The sequence below is a fragment of the Anabrus simplex genome, chromosome 1 (assembly GCF_040414725.1).
Source record: "Anabrus simplex isolate iqAnaSimp1 chromosome 1, ASM4041472v1, whole genome shotgun sequence".
Taxonomy (NCBI): domain Eukaryota; kingdom Metazoa; phylum Arthropoda; class Insecta; order Orthoptera; family Tettigoniidae; genus Anabrus; species Anabrus simplex.
This window is the reverse complement of record NC_090265.1, coordinates 1192543139-1192563683: the sequence shown is the minus strand read 5'-3', so window position 1 is coordinate 1192563683 and position 20545 is coordinate 1192543139. Positions and strand designations below refer to the sequence as shown.

The 20545-nt window shown below is 38.1% G+C and overlaps 1 protein-coding gene across 3 annotated transcripts in view; it reads left to right on the top strand.

Moving 5' to 3' along the window:
* Nucleotides 1–20545, top strand: part of Sec16 (Secretory 16) — a 753833-nt gene that overhangs the window by 427770 nt on the left and 305518 nt on the right. For all 3 annotated transcript variants that reach the window (XM_067137541.2, XM_067137539.2, XM_067137540.2), the window contains exon 22: nt 20013–20251. In XM_067137541.2, the coding sequence (XP_066993642.2) occupies nt 20013–20251 (239 nt within the window). The remainder of the gene's footprint in view (nt 1–20012; nt 20252–20545) is intronic.

Sequence of the window (20545 nt, the reverse complement as noted above, 5' to 3'; positions counted from 1 at the left end):
CAGTAAAACCTCAAGAAGATACTTTTGTAGGTGGCAAGTATAGAGAACGTAGTAAGCGAGGAAACGTAATATTGAATTTTCAATTAATAACTACCCAACTTATGGAAACCCAGATTTTTTTTTTTTTTACTTGCATGCATTTTACGCTGCATATTTGTATTCGTACAGTAATAGCTTATTTATTTATTCATTTATTTATTTATTTATCCAATTACAAAATTTGTTCATAACTTTTACTATTATCAAATATAAAAACAAATATAAAAATACAAAATATACACAAATACAAATCACAGAACAGAGAAATAAAAAAATAGTTAATTATGCAACAGTACTGGTAATAAAAACAATAAACACTTTCAAAAATTCACATGGCATTGTTAAGCTACAGTAATAAATACCTGCAAGATTACAAGAAGTCAGATTTTTTAGTTTGAAATAAATCAGTATTCAGAGGATGTAATTTATTATCAAGTTTTAAGCAAGCCTCGGACCTATGGGAGTCATGGAGTCCCACTCCCATTTGACAGGCGAGGGACTCCTTGGAAACAACTTGGCGAACAAAATGGAACTCGATGGGGAGCTATCAATATTAATGGGGCTTGTGGAAGAAAGAAAGTAGAATTAGCTGAGTCAGCAGAGGATGCACCTAGATGTGTTAGGAGTAAGTGATATTTGGGTAAGGGGAGATAACGAGGAAGAGATAGGAGATTATAAAGTGTACTTGACGGGTGTTAGAAAGGGAAGAGTAGAGTCTGGGGTAGGGCTCTTTATCAGGAATACCATTGCACGCAACATAGTTTCTGTTAGGCACGTAAATGAGCGAATGATGTGGGTAGATTTGTCAATTGGAGGAATTAGGACAAGAATTGTGTCCGTGTATTCACCATGTGAGGGTGCAGATGAGGATGAAGTTGACAAGTTTTATGAAGCATTGAGTGACATCGTGATCAGGGTCAACAGCAAGGATAGAATAGTGCTAATGGACGATTTCAATGCGAGAGTTGGGAATAGAACTGAAGGATACGAACGGGTGATTGGTAAATGTGGGGAAGATATGGAAGCTAATGGGAATGGGAAGCGTTTGCTGGACTTCTGTGCTGGTATGGGTTTAGCTGTTACGAATACATTCTTCAAGCATAAGGCTATTCACCGCTACACATGGGAGGCTAGGGGTACCAGATCCATAATAGACTATATCTTAACAGACTTTGAATTCAGAAAATCTGTTAGGAATGTACGAGTTTTTCGCGGATTTTTCGACGATACAGACCACTATCTGATCTGTAGTGAACTAAGTATGTCTAGGCCTAGGTTAGAGAAAGTGAAATCTGTCTCCAAACGAATAAGGGTAGAAAATCTCCAGGACGAGGAAATTAGACAGAAGTACATGGATATGATTAGTGAGAAGTTTCGAACAGTAGACAGTAAGCAGGTTCAGGATATAGAAAGTGAATGGGTGGCATACAGGGATGCTGTAGTAGAAACAGCAAGGGAATGCCTAGGAACAACTGTGTGTAAAGATGGGAAAAGGCAAACATCTTGGTGGAATGATGAAGTGAGAGCAGCCTGTAAACGTAAAAAGAAGGCTTATCAGAAATGGCTCCAAGCAAGGGGCGAGGCAGACAGGGATTTGTACGTATATGAAAGAAAAAGAGCAAAACAAATAGTTGTTGAATCCAAAAAGAAGTCATGGGAAGATTTTGGTAATAACCTGGAAAGGCTAGGTCAAGCAGCAGGGAAACCTTTCTGGACAGTAATAAAGAATCTTAGGAAGGGAGGGAAAAAGGAAATGAACAGTGTTTTGAGTAATTCAGGTGAACTCATAATAGATCCCAGGGAATCACTGGAGAGGTGGAGGGAATATTTTGAACATCTTCTCAATGTAAGAGGAAATCATCCTGGTGGTGTAGCAAACAGCCAAGCTCATGGGGAGGAGGAAAATGATGTTGGTGAAATTATTATTATTATTATTATTATTATTATTATTATTATTATTATTATTATTATTATTATTATTATTATTATTATTATTATTATTATTATTATTATTATTATTATTATTTGCCTTTATTTGTAGTGGCGAAGTTAGGACTCGTGGTCCTCTCTTACACTTAACCACACTTCATTAACAATGTACATCTAAGAGCAATATTCATAATCTTATCTTAAAATTACCATTACAAACTAGAAACAAAGTATGAAACAAAATAACATAAACTCAATAAATATTCTTAGTCATGTCTTAAAACTATCATTACAAATTAAAAGTTGAATGACACAAAATACCCTAAGCACAGTAAACGTACATTCATACACACATTCACTCTACCAGATTCATTCAGCCTGGCGGCACACATCGAGGAGATGCTCACGGTAAGACAACTTGAAGGAATTTAAGGAATTTATGGCTCTAATGTTTTGGGGGAGAGAATTCCATATTCTAGCTCAATTTGCAACAAAGGAACGGCTAAATGCTGCTGACCTGCTGAGAGGGATAGCAAGTGTACTGCCGGAGCGTGTGTTATGCTGGTGGAAAGAGGATAGGAAATTGAGTTGTGAAGATAAGTAGTATGGGATATTCCCTTTTAATACTCGAAAGATTAATACTGCCACGTGGAGGTTTCTATATTGTTCAAATTTTAGAAGGGAAAGTTGTCGATAATAAGGGGTAACATGAACATCATAGCGCAAGGAAAAGATAAATCTAATACATGAGTTCATAGCACGTTGTAATCGGTTTAGTTGTTCTCTTTCTTGGCATCAATTAGTACTACGTCACAGTAGTGGCAGCATATTTTGATGATATTTTAGTGGGTGAAGGGACGCGTACACTTTTCTACAGATATTTGTAATGTGCTCTCCCCAGTTAAGATTCTCGTTTATAATTACACCAAGATTTCTTACCGAGTTTTCGTACGGAATAATTTTAACAGATAAAGTTAGTGGAGGAATGTTTTTGTTTTTTGCCGCACTGATTTGTTTCGTCTGCCCAACAATAATAGCTTTAGATTTTGATGGATTAATTAAAATACAGTTTTCATGAGCGTATGCACAGATATTATTTAAGTCAGAGTTCATATAACCTATTGCTTGATTGATGTCTGAAATTTTGGAATGATAATAGATCTGTAGATCGTCAGCATACAAGTGGTATTTACAGTGTCTTAGCCGTGTCGATATATCATTAATATATATAATAAAGAGAAGTGGTCCAAGTACAGAGCCTTGTGGTACTCCTGAATATTTCATTACCCATTCGGATGACCTATTCTGAAGAATTACGCGTTGTTTTCGTTCCATAAGATATGAGAGAAAGAATTCTAGAGCTGTCCGTCCAATGTGAAGCGATTTCAATTTAGCAACCAGTACGTCTATATTTACTGTGTCAAAAGCGCTGCTAAAATCAAGAAGTGTAACGTCACCTGCCTTTCGTCCATAGCACGTCTCATGTCGTCTGTAACTTTCAGCAGAGCAGTGGCCGTACTGTGTCCCTTTTTGAAACCCGATTGTAAAGGGTCAAGTAGTTTGTATTTATTTAAATAGTCGGTTAATTGCACGTGTACTATGCGTTCAAGAGGCTTGGAGAGAGATGAAAGTATGCAAACAGGTCGATAATCTGTTATAAGTACAGGTGAGGAAGTTTTGGGAACAGGATTTATAATGGCATTTTTCCACATTTTTGGAAAGAGGCCACTTGTGAGGCACGTGTTGTACATATGAGTAATGGCGGGAAGAATAATGTCAATGATGTGTTGTATTATGAGTATGGGTATTTCATCAGGTCCTACAGCAGATGATGTGATTGATAATACCTCGCGTTTCACGTCAATCTCTGTGACTTCGCGAAATTCAAAGAATGGCCTATTTGGTGGTGGCTGGTTCAGAAGTGATTTTATAGTCTGTGATATTGTGTGTATTTCCGGTTTAATTTTTATTTCAGAAAAATGAGCATTCAATCTTTCCAGAGAGATGTCTGGATTACATGGCTGGGGCAAAGCTTTCCCAATTCCAATGGAACGAAGTTGTTTCCAGGTGTTTGACACATTTAAATTTCCAGCCAGGTGATTGTAAAAAAAAAAAATTTCGAATTATTACTTTAATTCTATTCCGAAGTGTCCGATACTGTTCAAGGGCACTGGAAGAGTGTGTGCGTCTGTAGAGCCGGTGTAACGCGTCACGGTGAGACATCATTTGTTTAATGTCATCGGTCAGCCATGGAGAAGGAGGTCGGGAGACTTTGGCCATACGCTTAGGTGCATGTTTATCAAGGAGACCAAGTATAAGTGAACTTAAAGTTTCAACTTTCTTATCGGGACCGTTTATATTTTTTACGTCATCCCAAGGACTATTCAAAGCGTCAACTCTCAGATGATCTAAGTTTATATGTTTAATGTCCCTGAATGTGATGTATCTGGACTTATACTTCGGTACTTTGAGCGAGTAAGACAAGTATATTAAGTCATGTGTCGATATGCCAGGGGTAGGAATTTGTCCATGTGACACTATTTTCTGTGGGTTCTTAGTAACCATTAAATCAATTAGTGTATGTGAAGATGAGGTATGATTTGTCGGTTTTAGTGGAAGTATTGTCATGTCACACGTCTGGAAAATACTTAAGAGTTTCTTTGTATCTCCAGCCTGTTCCAGTAAATTAGTATTGAAGTCTCCAAATATTAAAATATGTTCATAAGCAGGTGATAGTCTCTGCAGGATGTCTTCAATGTCTGAGAGGTGACCTACCCGTGGTGGCCGATAAACAACTCCTATTAGGGCTTTAACTGTTGTCACAGTGATCTCGGCAAAAATGAACTCAGGTCTCGGGTCGGCACAGTGGGCAGATGTGCATACGATTTTACATTTAATATCATCTCTACAGTACAAGGCTACTTCTCCACCTCTTTTATCTACTCGGTCATGCCTATAAATATTATAGCCCGTTATGTGTACCATACTACTAGGGATAGTTGCGCGTAACCAGCTCTCACTGATACAAGCTACGTGTACATTACTGTTTTCAAGGAGAGCTGTTAGCTCGTCAAGGTGAGCAGGTAGGGATTGAGAATTTAAATGAATGCAGTTCAATGAACGTGCGTTGGCCTGAAATACTTTCACTAATGAGCTCTGGGAGCGGGGTGTCTCCGTTCTCGGATAGGAGAGGTTAGGGGTAGGGGGACAGTCAGGTCCACAGCTGGCAGTGGTTATAACAGTACTCATCACACAAAGCAGAATGCCAATAAGAATACATGCTTCTTACCTGCGTATTTCCTCTGATATCGCGCCGGCTTTTCATGCACTCAATCACATTCACACTCAATAATAAAACACTATAATACAAACTTAAACTAATCCACATTGTCGTTACTTCACACTGTTTCACCCCCTAGCTGCTTGAATAACATTGTTAAGGTCAGCTCGTGTGGTCACTTGAATTTTCTTCCCATCAGAGCTTAGAATAATGATACGTCCATCCTTAGTCCATACAGATTTCTGACCGAAGTGGTCACGCGCGGCGTTTAGTATGTCCTTTCTCGTTGCTGATAGCGATTCTGTTATCAGCATACCCGATCCCTTCAGCGATTTCTTTGCACGCCAGATACGGTCACGTTCGTGATATTGCGTGAACTTTATTATGATGGTCCTTTTCCCTCCCGTCACTACCTAAGCTGTAGTTCTCCTTGGTTTCCCAATCCTGTGACAGCGATCTAAATTGTCCAATGTCAAGTCTATCCCTAGGTGGGATTTCACAACACCGAACACCTTATCATAGACGTCCTCGTTCGGAGCTTCTGCCACCCCGTGGAGTAATAGGCAGTTTCTCCTGCTGTACTGCTCTGCTTCGTCCATTAGGTCGTCCTGTTTGGAGATCTGGTTATGCATTTCGGTAAGTTCAGACTTCACCTCCTTGAGCTCCTCAGTGACAGCAGCTCTGAAAGACTGGAACTCAAGGGCGAGTGCGTCTAGGGAAACATCGCCGGGGTTGGTATCACTGTTGTTGGCGGCGCGCGTTGCCTTCTCAAAGCGAGCTTGGATGTCATTTAGCTTTTCTTCGAATGAAGAAATCCGCTTGTTCAATGACTTTAGAGACATTGTGAATGAATGTATGTAACCACTGAGTGTTATTTAGTTATGAAACTTGATCCAAAGTACACACGAATTATAGTTAAACTTGCTGATTTGCTAGGTGGTTTACGGAGCTCTCTCACATGCACTTCTTCACTGCCGCCATTATTATGCTTGAGGAAGTGGAAAGGATAGTAAATAAACTCCATTGTCATAAGGCAGCAGGAATAGATGAAATTAGACCTAAAATGGTGAAGTATAGTGGGAAGGCAGGGATGAAATGGCTTCATAGAGTAGTAAAATTAGCGTGGAGTGCTGGTAAGGTACCTTCAGATTGGACAAAAGCAGTAATTGCACCGATCTATAAGCAAGGGAACAGGAAGGATTGCAACAACTATCAAGGTATCTCATTGATTAGTATACCAGGCAAAGTATTCACTGGCATCTTGGAAGGGAGGGTGCGATCAGTCGTTGAGAGGAAGTTGGACGAAAACCAGTGTGGTTTCAGACCACAGAGAGGCTGTCAGGATCAGATTTTCAGTATGCGGCAGGTAATTGAAAAATGCTATGAGAGGAATAGGCAGTTGTGTTTATGTTTCGTAGATCTAGAGAAAGCATATGACAGGGTACCGAGGGAAAAGATGTTTGCTATACTGGGGGACTATGGAATTAAAGGTAGATTATTAAAATCAATCAAAGGCATTTGGGCTTCAGTGAGAATTGATGGTAGAATGAGTTCTTGGTTCAGGGTACTTACAGAAGTTAGACAAGGCTGTAATCTTTCACCTTTGCTGTTCGTAGTTTACATGGATCATCTGCTGAAAGGTATAAAATGGTGGGGAGGGATTCAGTTAGGTGGAAATGTAGTAAGCAGTTTGGCCTATGCTGACGACTTGGTCTTAATGGCAGACTGTCCCGAAAGCCTGCAGTCTAATATCTTGAAATTTGAAAATAGGTGCTTTGAGTATGGTATGAAAATTAGCCTATCGGAGACTAAATTGATGTCAGTAGGTAAGAAATTCAACAGAATTGAATGTCAGATTGGTGATACAAAGCTAGAACAGGTCGATAATTTCAAGTATTTAGGTTGTGTGTTCTCCCAGGATGGAAATATAGTAAGTGAGATTGAATCAACGTGTAGTAAAGCTAATTCAGTGAGCTCGCAGTTGCGATCATCAGTATTCTGTAAGAAGGAAGTCAGCTCCCAGACGAAACTATCTTTACATCGATCTGTTTTCAGACCAACTTTGCTTTACGTTAGCGAAAGCTGGGTGGACTCAGGATATCTTATTCATAAGTTAGAAGTAACAGACATGAAAGTAGCAAGAATGATTGCTGGTACAAACAGGTGGGAACAATGGCAGGAGGGTACTCGGAATGAGGAGATAAAGGTTAATTTAGGAATGAACTCGATGGATGAAGCTGTACGCATAAACCGGCTTCGGTGGTATGGTCATGTGAGGCGAATGGAGGAGGATAGGTTACCTAGGAGAATAATGGACTCTGCTATGGAGGGTAAGAGAAGTAGAGAGAGACCAATACGACTATGGTTAGACTCGATTTCTAACGATTTAAAGATAAGAGGTATAGAACTAAAAGAGGCCACAACACTAGTTGCAAATCGAGGATTGTGGTGACGTTTAGTAAATTCTCAGAGGCTTGCAGACTGAACACTGAAAGGCATAACAGTCTATAATGATAATGTATGTATGTTTTATCATTGTATATAGAAGTGGATTTGTTTGTTTATACGTATTAACTCTTGGCAACAAAAACAAGTTCCTAAATTTCCTGCCTGTTTTCTATTTGCATAAAATAGAAGTTGACAAGTTAGTTCCATGTCACCTATCGTTGCTAACTAGTTTATGGAGAAACATCACCAACTGACATTGTCTTGTTAAATAAAGTCTTTCACACCTAAATTTTTCCATCATTTTATAATAAGATCAAATTTTTAGATATTCTCTGGTTTGTTTGAAATATATGTATTTCAAGAACTTTTCTGGATCCTTTCACACAAATCTATATGTAGCTTCATTGCTTGATTCCAAATAATAGAGGCATATTCCAAATTTGATCGAACTAATGCAAAATATAAATGAAATAAATGAAGATTTACTAAGGCTATAAGAATTTTTAATTATAAACCCAAGGTTCCTATATGCGTTATTCTCAATAATTTAAATGTGAGAAGGGCAAGTTTAATCATCACTTAATGTTAAAGAATATTTCACATACCCTCAATATATGAACCACATGATTTCTTTGGCTACATAATCATTATATTGGGAAATTCCACCTAGGAAAATGAAGCCCTGTTCAACCAGATACACATGCACTCAAGCATCCATAAACTTGAGATGATGATATTTCTACTTTTGTGATCTTCACATCGGTTTTTTATTTTGAGAATCAAAATTCGGCTCCTATGACATAAAATATTTTAACAACATGAACTATTTTTTAACTGTGTCCACATATGATAGACAGAGACATTTTAACTCTTAAAAATTTATGGATAAGTCATTGTTTTTAGTGTTACCCAGAATATCATGCACTTTTTATTATAATTACATTTAGGCTGAAGATGTCTCACATGGAAGTGACAAAACATGTCATTTTTTAAAGTAAAATAAAAAGGAATAATATTGTACAGTATTGTAAAGGTGAAGTTACCCTATCATTTAGATCTTCTATCCTGGTGTGTTGTTTACAGAAAAGAGACTTACTGGCTACTAAAACAAAAACTGGTGGAGGGGTTTAATGAGTGTTAAATCTACATTATGTTCAGATACGGTAAATGTTTGTAATTAGGAAATGAATCAATATGGCTTAAAGTGAACTATAATAGCAAGAAACCCTATATTTGTGAGGTGTGTATTCCAGCTAATAGTAACATAGAAACTTATATATAGATTTTTGACCAAGTTGAACTTCATGTCTCATTATTACAATAGAATACAATATAATTAGTAGAATACGTATTGTTTAAGGATATTTCAGCTAAAATGTGTATTTATTTGATTATGGTTGATGATGACCCTGAGTAGGGCGAAAATCTTCTTTTGAATGATAAGAATTCAAGACTTGAAGTGTCAATTTTCAAAGAACTTGTTGACCATAATATTTTGATCATGATAGTGTCAGAAATGAACAAGTACTACATATTTGTTACAGAAAATACGGACATAAAGGAAAAGTCGAAGTTATGTAAGTGGCAAGGCATAACAGCGGAGACACTTTATGTTTTCCTGGCAACTGTTTTGTTGATGGGCCATGTGAAGAAAAACAGGATGAAAGACTATTGGTTAACAAACAAATTGATTGAAACTCTAATGTTCAACAAGGTGACCTCTCGCAACGATTTCTCCATATTCTACGACTTCTTCACTTTTCTGACAAAAACATCCAAACCCCATGTGACAGACTTTACAAAGCTTGCTGGAGACTCTAGAAGTGAAGAAATTGCAATGGTATGGTCACATGAAAAGACAGGACTCCTCGAACATACTTTGACCAGAATGTTCCTGGGAAGAGACCAAGAGGAAGACTTTGTGATGCTTGGGAAAAACAGATAATGAAGGACCTTGAAATTAGTGATGTGAACTGGTGTCGCATATATGAGCAGAATCTGTGGATGGATAGAACAAACTGGAGGATGCTCGTACACAACCGCACCCGGCTTGCTGGAGCGAAGAAATGATGATGATGATGAGGCCTATAATAAACTATTTCAGAGAGAAATGTTTATCTATATTCTATCCCTTCCAAAATATGTATATTGATGAGACCCTAGTTGCTTGGAAAGGCCGCCTAAAATGAAAACAGTACATTCCATCAAAGTGACACAGGTTTGATATAAAGGTGTTTATACTTTGTGACTGTAAAACTGGGTTTATCCTTTATTGTTTATACTGGAGAGGATAGGGAAATAGAACACAATGGAAGACTTGGAGTGTCCAGGTCAGCTGTCAAAACTTTAACAGCACCTTACATTGGTAAATGCCCCAACCTGTATGCCGACAACTGGAACACAAGCCCAGATCTTTTTGACTATCTGTGCAAGGAAAATAGTGGAGCTAGTGTCAGGCAGAAAAAAACTGAAAATGGATTCAAATTCAAAAAGGAGAATGTATTTTATGGCTGCAGCAAAGATGGCATGACAAAAGGGATGTTACTATGCTTACTACCATACATGAGAACGTGATGGTAGAAACTGATGAGACAGATCACGCCACAGGGCAGAATAAAAATAAACTCTCGAGTGTACTGGATTATAGTGAGAACATGAGCCCAATTGACAGAGCTGATATGCAAGTAAACTTCACTGCAAATGTCAGAAAAACGCTGAAATGTGGTATGTGAAGTTGCCTCTCTCTCTCTCTCTCTCTTTTACCTGACTGACATTTCAGTGCTGAACTCTTACATTATTTTCAAGGTGAAGACTGGAAACAATCCACAGCTACTTGACTTCCAACTCTGTCTTATAGATCAGCTGCTAGAGAAATTTGCAATCGAGAGGAAGCCAACAAAAGAAGGTCAACCACCTTCAGGGTGAAAATAATCCCATCTTTCAGTAATATCTGTGTGGGTTTTCCGTAGATGTTATAGGCAAGTTTCTCATTAGTCCTAGTGACAGTTAAATCTAGGAAATTCAGTGATTTGTCAACTTCTGATTCTAACGTAATTTTTTTTAGGAGGATCTATTTGGTTCAAAAGATCGCGAATTGTTTCGCCATTAGAGACTTTCTGGTCAATTATTGTAAAAGTGTCGTCTACATAAGTTCAAAAAGCAGTTCCCTCCATTTTGTTAAAGATCTTATTTTATTTGAGATGGTCAACAAATTTCTGCAAATATGCCTGAAAAGGGTGCTCCCATAGGGAGGCCTTTCTGTTGGTAAATTATATTATTAAATGAGAAATAATTATTAGAAAGAACAAATTTCAAGATATCAATAAATTTTTACATTTCATATCTGTTTAGGGAGCTGTGTTTGTATAGATTATTCTTAATAACGTTAATTGTTTTGTTGACAGGTATATTAGAATGCATATTAGTTATGCCTTAAGAATGTAATGTTTAATGGGGCTGTAATATGAGGTTTGAATAAATTTGGAAAAATTGAATATTTGATGGGATACTTGAATAAAAATCTGCAGTGTTTCTTCAAAAAATCATGTATGAATTTGGATGCTTTGTAGGTAGGACTATTCCTATAGTTAATGGGTCTTACAGGAATACTATTCTTGTGGATTTTGGGCATGGCTCTCGATAAAGGGGTACTTGGGTTCATAATAATTAGCTTCCGGATTTCATATTCAGTCAGGATGTAGTGTAGTGTGTCTTTCACTATTCCAGATGTGACTGGGAAAAAAAACGCCTGGTATGTAAGAAAACCGTTACGGGAATTTTTGGTCTCGTTCCAAAATGGATAGAAATCCTAGTGAAGAAAAAGAAACCGTTGAAACAAGGACGGGGGCGGGAATTTGTTTCAAGTCTCTTGGGACTTTATTAGTAAGTTCTTTTTGATGTTTGTGAATGAAGTATCTGAGAAAAATTTCACTTTTTTTATTGTTATCTAGTTTGTACATAATAATTATTAATGAAAATGTGCATAATTTCTAAAATACAAAAGCTATATTACATTACTCTAGTCATAGTTTTATTATTGATATTTGTCTTTTACTGCAATATTTGCATGTAATCTTTCACAGTGTTCATTCCACAATTCACGCACACGATTTTAATTCAGATGATGAAATCTCTTGTGTCATTGAACAAATAACAGAAGCTTTAACACGAATTATGTTTGATAAACGAGTAATTTTTGCAGGCGATCTCAATGCACGAATTGATAAACCAAGCCATAAAACAGATCAAATCTTCGATACACTAGAAGAAAGAGCCATAAAACAGATCAAATCTTCGATGCACTAGAAGAAAGAGGACATAACCTCATTAACACACCTGACATGTTAACACACACAGCATCGAATGGCACTAGCACAATAGACCTTATATTATTCAGAGGAAAAGGCATAAAGGTAATTAAACAGAAAGCACTTTGGACATCAGCAGTGACACCAGTAAGAAAACATATACCAGTTATAACAGTTTGATTTTAGTCAACCATTATCTTCAATCAAACTTGTGGCAACTAGACATCCTAGGAAATTAAATTTGAAAAAATTGAAAGAATATTTGGGAACATTTGCGTATGTTACAAGGTTTGTCGTATGTAAATTCTCTTACGTCAAATCTTGTAACATACGCAAATGTTTCAGTTCACACACGAACACCTTAAAATTGTTTGTATATATCATTTTTAAGAAACTATGTTAATGTAGCTTTTTTAATGTCTTTGTTATACTTTCCCAGACTGATGATGGCATACCTTACTACTGAAACCAGTCCCACAAATGTGATTAAATAAAATATGTGATGATTTAACAATTATCATGATTTTTAGTATTGAATAGGTGGATGTCTTTACCTAATATTTTTGAATGTAAGAAAGGAATGTTGCTGTAAACAAATGATCTACATAAATCTAAATAATACGGGGAGTATTTGGATGGGCCTACATTTGAAGTACTTGGTTCATCTATTGTAATTGTCACGAACGCAAACGTATAGTAATTGTCACAAACGCAAACGTAAAGCAGCTGCAATGTGCTTATTTCTAAACAAATTCTGGAATACTTGAGAACGTTGATCTGAACCTACTGTTTTACCACAAACTTGGCAAAATAATACTTCCATCAGCAGCCAAAATGTTTTTAAATTCCTCCACGTATTGTTGAAGATACAATCCTGTACTCTACTTCAATTTGTCATTGTTCTGTAGGTTAAGATGCATTAATTTACAGCCAATCATTGTTTTAATAAAAGAAAAATAGTATCAGACAATGAGGGAAATATTTCTTCGATCTTAGAATTTCAGACAAAATCACACAACCGTGCTAAAGATATTTGGACCCGAACAACTAACCTTCCTCTCAGGAGTGACACAATCCCACTACCTCCTGTTGGGTGAATATCTTCCCAGTCCCCTGTGTGCATTTTAATCTGTAGTATTTGCCATAGATTCTATGATCTACATAATAATGTGATTGCCTTTTGCTGACATTCTATTTAAAAAACCTGTGCAGGGTGACAAATACGAGCAAGTTAGAATGCTAGCTAACTCGATCATGGAGGTAAACAACTTTTGCATCAAATCAAATCGCTGTCTAAAGGTTATGACCAGGGCCCGGATTTTGTTGACCTAAAAATGCTAAAAAATGACCTTAAAATTATCAAATAATATCCTAAAAACGAACAAAAATGACCTAAAAATCCCAAGTATTTATTGTTTGAAACTAAATTATATACATTTCTAGATATGAACAATATTGATAATTGATATTTTCTCTAATTTTTACATAGCAATATGTCAGTTCTTTGTTTTGTAATCTTGGTTTTCCTTAGAAACAAAATGTACTAGTACGAAGATCTTCTGACACCAGGTACTCCGTAAAGAGAAATGATCTGAAAAGTAAAACAATGTTCCTATAAAGATAATTGTAATCGCCGTCGGTTGCAGATTTAACTGTAAAGCTATATATAATGCCATATTATGTAGGTTTTAATATTTACCTAAGACCGTGTTGCAGTAGATAACTGTGACCATCTGTATATTCTCGAAGGTAAAAGAACGTCGATTGTCGGCCAAAACATTCTTGTACATCGAAAAGCTCCTTTCAACGTCCACAGATGCGAGAGGTGCGTACTTGAAGTGCGCTAAATCACTTGGTGACGACAGCTCTTCTTCAATATCCACTACACTGAAATCTTCCCCACTAAGTACCCGGACAGCTGAGCACAAAACCTTGTATCCTACATATTTGTCAAGAACAGATTTTAGTTTCCGAAATACCGACTCGCCAACTTCACCGCGCAAATTTTCCAAAGCTTCCTGCGTTACTCTCGCCAAAGCTGTCGCTTGTTCGATTGTCGCACCTCTCTCCTGAAGTCGTGTAATAGCTGATGGCAGGGAGCTAAAATTTGCCTTAATGTATGTCAACTTACCGTGCACAATGTCAGCTGAAAACATCTCTTAGGCGATTTCGATAACCCTGGCATCTTGGGCTTCTAGAGAGTTTATCACTCACTTCACTGCTAAAAAGTTGTCGCTGTAGTACTCGCACGCATTGATCCACGTACCCCAACGTGTGCCTACAGGCTGCGGAGGTGGTGGGATATCGGGAGCTAGAGACTTAAAGAGTTTCCTGTGTGATGGGGCCTTGATAAATACCATTTTTATCTGCGACACAAGTCTATCAATGTCAGGAAAATTCTCCCTCACATCTTCTGCCACTCTGTGGAAAACATGAGGTAGACAAGTTACATGCAACATTCTTGAATAAAAAGCTTTGATAGCTTTACCAGCTTTAACTATGTAAGGCGCGGCATCGGTCACGAAAAGTAAAACGTCGTCGTACCTCACACCGTCAGGCCACAGCAGAACCATGGCCATGTCAGATATTCGACATATTGTAGAATGATTGACAGATTCCAGGACTTCAGAAGTTAGCAAAAATATTTCTCCGGGATTATCTATTTCCAGGGTTCCTACAATAACATTAGCTACGTAACGACCTTCAACATCAGTAGTTTTGTCTACTGAGACAAAAATCTTCTTTCCGCTTGTTCTTTCCCGTTTTCTTTGAAGTGCTTTTCATAGCAGAGCGGTATGTAATTTTTCCTTAGCGTAGATTCGTCTGGAATGGAATGACCTGTATACCGTGCTAGGAACTGCCTTAATTTAGGCATAGTTAGTTTATGAAGAGGAATATTTGCTGTGACAAAAACTTCACACAGTTCATTAAAAAAGGCTGAGGTTGTACCTCTGCTTGATGATGCGTTTTGCATGAGTAACTGTTGAGTACTTTTCTTTCTGCTGATATTCTGAATACCGTGCACATGTTTGTCATGACTGACGTGCTGTTGAACAGTGACTCTTTTTGCTGCTGCCACTTTCACTTCACACACTTTACAGAATAGTATTTCACCATCTGTTGAAAAGGTATCTTCCCCGAATTCAGAGACAGTTTGTCTCAATTGACCTGCCTTGGATGGTTTTACCTTTGGCATTTTAACACGCACTTGAAATGGTTACACACAACTGAGATCTACAACTGTACAACTAAAACTGACCTGAAGGAACAAGGAAATACCTCACTGCTGACGTCACACTGTGAATACACTTCCCTGGTGAACTAATAAAGGCTTAGCCCTCGTCTGAAGGTCACCCAAGAATAGCTTAGTTCTCACCTCCTGTTAAGACACAAATGTGAGGGATGTACAAAGCTACGTACTCAGCTCACAACTGAGTGCAGAAACTTTCGAAGATGAACCTTCACATAAACCTTCAAGTATGTCAAGATATAGGAGCTGGTTGGTTGATGACGTAAAACGTGGATTCTTATTTAAAAATAACCAATAACAAAAATAAAATAATTAGAAATGACAAAATAATGACGCAAAAACAAAAAATTACCTAAAAATCAAATACTTCAAAAAATGACAAAAAAATGACTTAATAAATACGCATTTTTGTAATCTGGAGGCCATGAACAGGATTTGTATATAACTTAGCAACTTCTATGATGCAACAGTTAAAAGATGACATGTCATTGAAATCCGGGCCCTGGTTATGACATAGCCAGTGATCAGAAACAACTGTGTGTAAAGATGGGAAAAGCGAACATCTAACTGGAATGATGAAGTGAGAGAAGCTTGTAAACTTAGTAAAAAGGCGTATCAGAAATGGCTCCAAAAAAGGACTGATACAGAGAGATAAAAGAGACAGAACGAAACAAATAGTTATTGAATCCAAGAGGAAGTCTTGGGAAGATTTTGGTAATAACCTGGAAAGGCTAGGTCAAGCAGCAGGAGAACCTTTCTGGACAGTAATAGAGAATCTTAGAAAGGGAGGGAAAAAGGAAATGAATGGTATTTTGGGTAAATCAGGTGAACTCATATTGGACCCCAGGGAATCGTTGGACAGCTGGAAGGAATATTTTGGAAATCTTCCTATCGTAAAAAGAAATTTTCCTGGTGACATCACGAACAACCAAAATCATGGGGAGAGGACAATGATGTTGATGAAATTACACTTGAGGAAGTGTAAAAGGTGGTACAACATTGTTGTAAAACAGCAGGGATAAATAAAATAAGACTTGAAATGGTGATATATAGTGGGAAAGCAGGCACGAAATAGCTTCATACAGTAATAAGATTAGCATGAAGTGGTAGTAAGGTACCTTCTAGCTAGACAAAAGCAGTAATTGCACCTATCTACAAGCAAGGAAACTGAATGGATTGCAACATCTATCGAGGTATCTCATTGCTCATTATACCAGGTAAGGTGTTCATTGTGATTCTGGAAGGGAGGGTGCGATCAATGGTTGATAGTAAATTGGATGACTACAGAGTGGCTTTCAGGATCAGATTTTCAGTCTGCAGCAAGTAATTGCAAAATGCTACGAGAGGAACAGACAGTTATGTTTGTTCCTTAGATCTAGAGAAGGCATACAACAGAGTACGGAGGGAAAAGATTTTCACCATACTGGGGGACTACAAGATTAAGAGTAGATTATTAAATCAATCAAAGGCTTTTATGTTGGCAATTGGATTGCAGTGAGAATTGATGCTAGAATGAGTTCTTAGGTCAAGGTACTTACAGGAGTTACACGAGGCTGTGCGCTTTGATCTTTGTTGTTCGTAGTTTACATAGATCATCTGCTGAAGAATATTAAGTGGCAGGGAGGGATTCAGTAAGGTGAAAATGTAGTAAGCAGTTTGGGATATATTGAAAACTTGGTCAAATGGCAGATTGTGCTGAAAGCCTGCAGTTTAATGTTTTAGAACTTAAAAATAATGAAAATAGGTGCAATGAGTATGGTATGAAAATTAGCCTTTCCCACAATATGTCAGTAGATAAGAATTCCAAGAGAATTGAATGTCAGATTGAAGGTTGAATCAAGGTACAGCAAAGTTAATGCAGTGAGCTTGCAGTTGCGGTCACCAGTATACTGTAAGAAGGAAGTCATCTCCTGGACAAAACTACTTTACATTGGTCAGACCAACTTCGCTTTATGGGAGTGAAAGCTGCGTGGACTCAGGTTATCTTATTCATGAGTTAGAAGTAACAGACATGAAAGTAGGGAGAATGATTGCTGGTACGAACAGGTGGGAACAATGGCATCAGGGTACTCGGAATGAGGAGATAAAGGCTAAGTTAGGAATGAACTCTGTGGATGAAGCTGTGCGCATCAACTGACTTCGTTAGTGTGGTCATGGGAGGCAAATGGAGTGGGACAGGTTACATGGGAGAATAATGGACTCTGTTATGGAGGGTAAGGGAAGCAAAGGGAGACAAAGACGATGATGGTTAGACTCAGTTTGTAATGATTAAGAGATATAGAACAAGTTAGTAATAGAGGTTTATAGCGGTGGTTAGTAAATTCACAGAGGCTTACAGACTGATAATTAAAAGGCATAGCAATCTATAATGAAAATGTATGCATGTACAAATATTGCCAATTTACTCCACCTGACAAAAAAAATTCAAGCTCCTAGAAGAAATGGTCAGATGTCAATGTAACTTCATACACGTACACACCCTCAAATGTTGAGTGATCACTGTGAAGGACATGGAGATTCTACGTACTTGTGTGAGGCAGCGTTATCAGCACCTGACAGAGTTTGAATGGGTCCTCATTGTGGATCTCCATGTGGCCTGCTGGTTGAGTCTTGTAATATCCAGATTTGTGGGGCATTTGTATGTGACAGTGACCTGATGTTGGACTTCATGGGAGCATGAGGGAAGGCATACTCATCGTCAAGGTTTCGGTTGACCACGTCTGACCACCACAAGGGAGGGTCGTCATATTGTACCAAGCACAGCATAATCTCTTCACATCTGTGCGTGCTATCTGAGAACAAGTAATGGACTCCTGCAATATTCTGTCATCCCACACCATTGGTCGGAGACTAGCAGCAGCCGGACTAGGGAATTATCATCTCATGCATAGACTGCTGTTAACACCACAACACAGGCAGCTGTGTTTGCAATATGTCTGTAACTGGGAAGCATGGGCTGCTGATGAATGGCATCGCATTGTGTTCAACAATGAATCTTGTTATCTTAGAGGTGAAGCTTCCACGGTGTAAAGAATTATTTAGTTTATTTTCCGGGTTGAACCGTGTTGTTGTTGTTGTTGTCTGTACATCACGTACAGTTTGCCGATGTTTCAAATACATTGCGGTATTCTTTGTCAAGGCGATTGAAATACCTCTACTTGATCCGAGGTAATCACTCTCCCAGGCAGCAGTACCCCTACTCAGTCTGAGTAAGGGTATTTCAGTTGCCTTGACAAAGAATACTGTAATGTATTTGAAACATCGGAAAACTATACGTGATGTACAGACAACAACACGGTTCAACCCGGAAAATAAACTAAATAATGAATCTTGGTTCTGCACTACCCTGAATGAACATCATCTGTGAGTATGGCAGCAACCTTGGGGAGAAGTCCCATTCTTCCAATATTCTGGAGAGGCACAGTGGTGTTGCTATTGGCATCATGGTGTAGGGAGCCATCAGGTATGACCTTACATTACGGCTGGTAGTGATTGAGGAAACTCTGATAGCACAATGGTACGTTAAGCACATCCTGCGTCCTCATGTGACAGTATCATGGTGCCATTTTCCAATATAAGAATGCTCGTCCACACACGACTGCATGATGTTGAGGTACTCCCATGGCCAGCAATATCCCCAGATCTGTCCTCGAGAGAACATGTGTGGGGCCAGCTCGGACGTCAAGTCCTGTGGCCAGCAAGATCCCCAGATTTTCCCCCAAAGGAACATGTGTGGAACCAGCTCAGACTTCATCTCCCCCAGTTCCAGTATCCAAGTTATCAAGGACCGGTTACAACAGTTGTGGACGAACTTGCCTCAGGAGAGGATACAGTGGCTTTATTGACGCCCTTCCCAACCGAATCAGTGCATGTATCCAGGCCAGAGGAGATGGAATTCATACTGATAAGTGGGCTCGTACTGCCAAGTTCTTTATAAATTTGACTTGATTTTGTAATCGCTGAAATAACATCACATACCCTCCCAACACGTGAAATTTCATTTAGTTTCCTCCTTCCCGTCTAGGTGCTTCAATTATTTTTTTTTTGTCAGGCAGTGCATGTGCTTACGGATTTTTGAAAAATATGCATTTACATAAAATATTTGTGAAAATATGCTTTTTAATGTGAAATAAGAAGAGGTTTTACACTTGAGGATGCACGTTACAAATAATAAACTTTGTATATTGTGTTAAAACATATACCAAAAAAATATAATTACATAAAATCCACTCCCTACTAATCAAAGTAAAAATAGAACAAATGCAACACTTCAAAGAATGAAGGTATTGACAAAAGAAAGGGAAGAAACATGAATGGTGTGAAAATGAGAGACTCCCATGGCCTTTCAGAGTTATTGGGGTCTGAAAAGACCAATAGTGACTAAGGGTGGTCAGGTAGGAAAGTTGAAAGGAAAGAGCATATCACAAGTAAGTTGGAGTAATACTAGACTCAGCTAAGGGAGCATGGTCACCAACCCATGCTTTCAAGTTGAGAGACCCTGGTTCCCCTTTAGTCACCTTTAAAACTAGCAGGGAACACTTTGGATGCAATCTACCACCTTAATCCACAGGGGAAAGAGGACTTATTGTGTTCCCTTTTTTTTTGACGTTGATTCCTTCAGATAGTCAGTATTGAAATACTTTTTTTATAATGTAAGTGTTTTAAAGATTTATGTCTTTTTAAGGTCCCTTTCTGAATATACAATGATTTTACCATGGCTCATTTCTGCATGCAGCTTATGATGTATTTTGCTACGTAGGATACAGTCAAGAACAAGATGCTGTTCCTGAGCAGATTCAGTCCAGTTATGTCTCTCATCCAGAGCAAGGTGCCGATAATTCACCTCAGGAACCACATTTGCCACAGCAACCACAGCTGCTGGCAGGAGATGAGTTCCGTTCTAGAGGTGGTATTGGTGAAGAAATGGTGCCTTCTACAGATGGTCAGACAGATAATTCTGCCTTTGATTATTGGAACATGTCAGCAAATAAACAAGAGGTAGGGCTGCTATACATATTGTTGTTAGTTTCTTCTTTCAGATTACTACTGCTTCTTTCTTCTATTCACTTTCATGGAATAATAGCATGCAATGTAGCAGTTAGCTGTATTTATAATGAGGGAAGGTCAACTCACTTGTCCAAATTATTAATGTGATTTTGAAAATGAAGATGTATAGCTTTGTATCATAAGCACATCTTTTTGTTCTGAATCTCAAGACAAAACTTACCTGTTAAATTAGGGGTTGTATTGTAGTGGGTTGTGATGGTCATGAACATCATGACACTAGTAGAT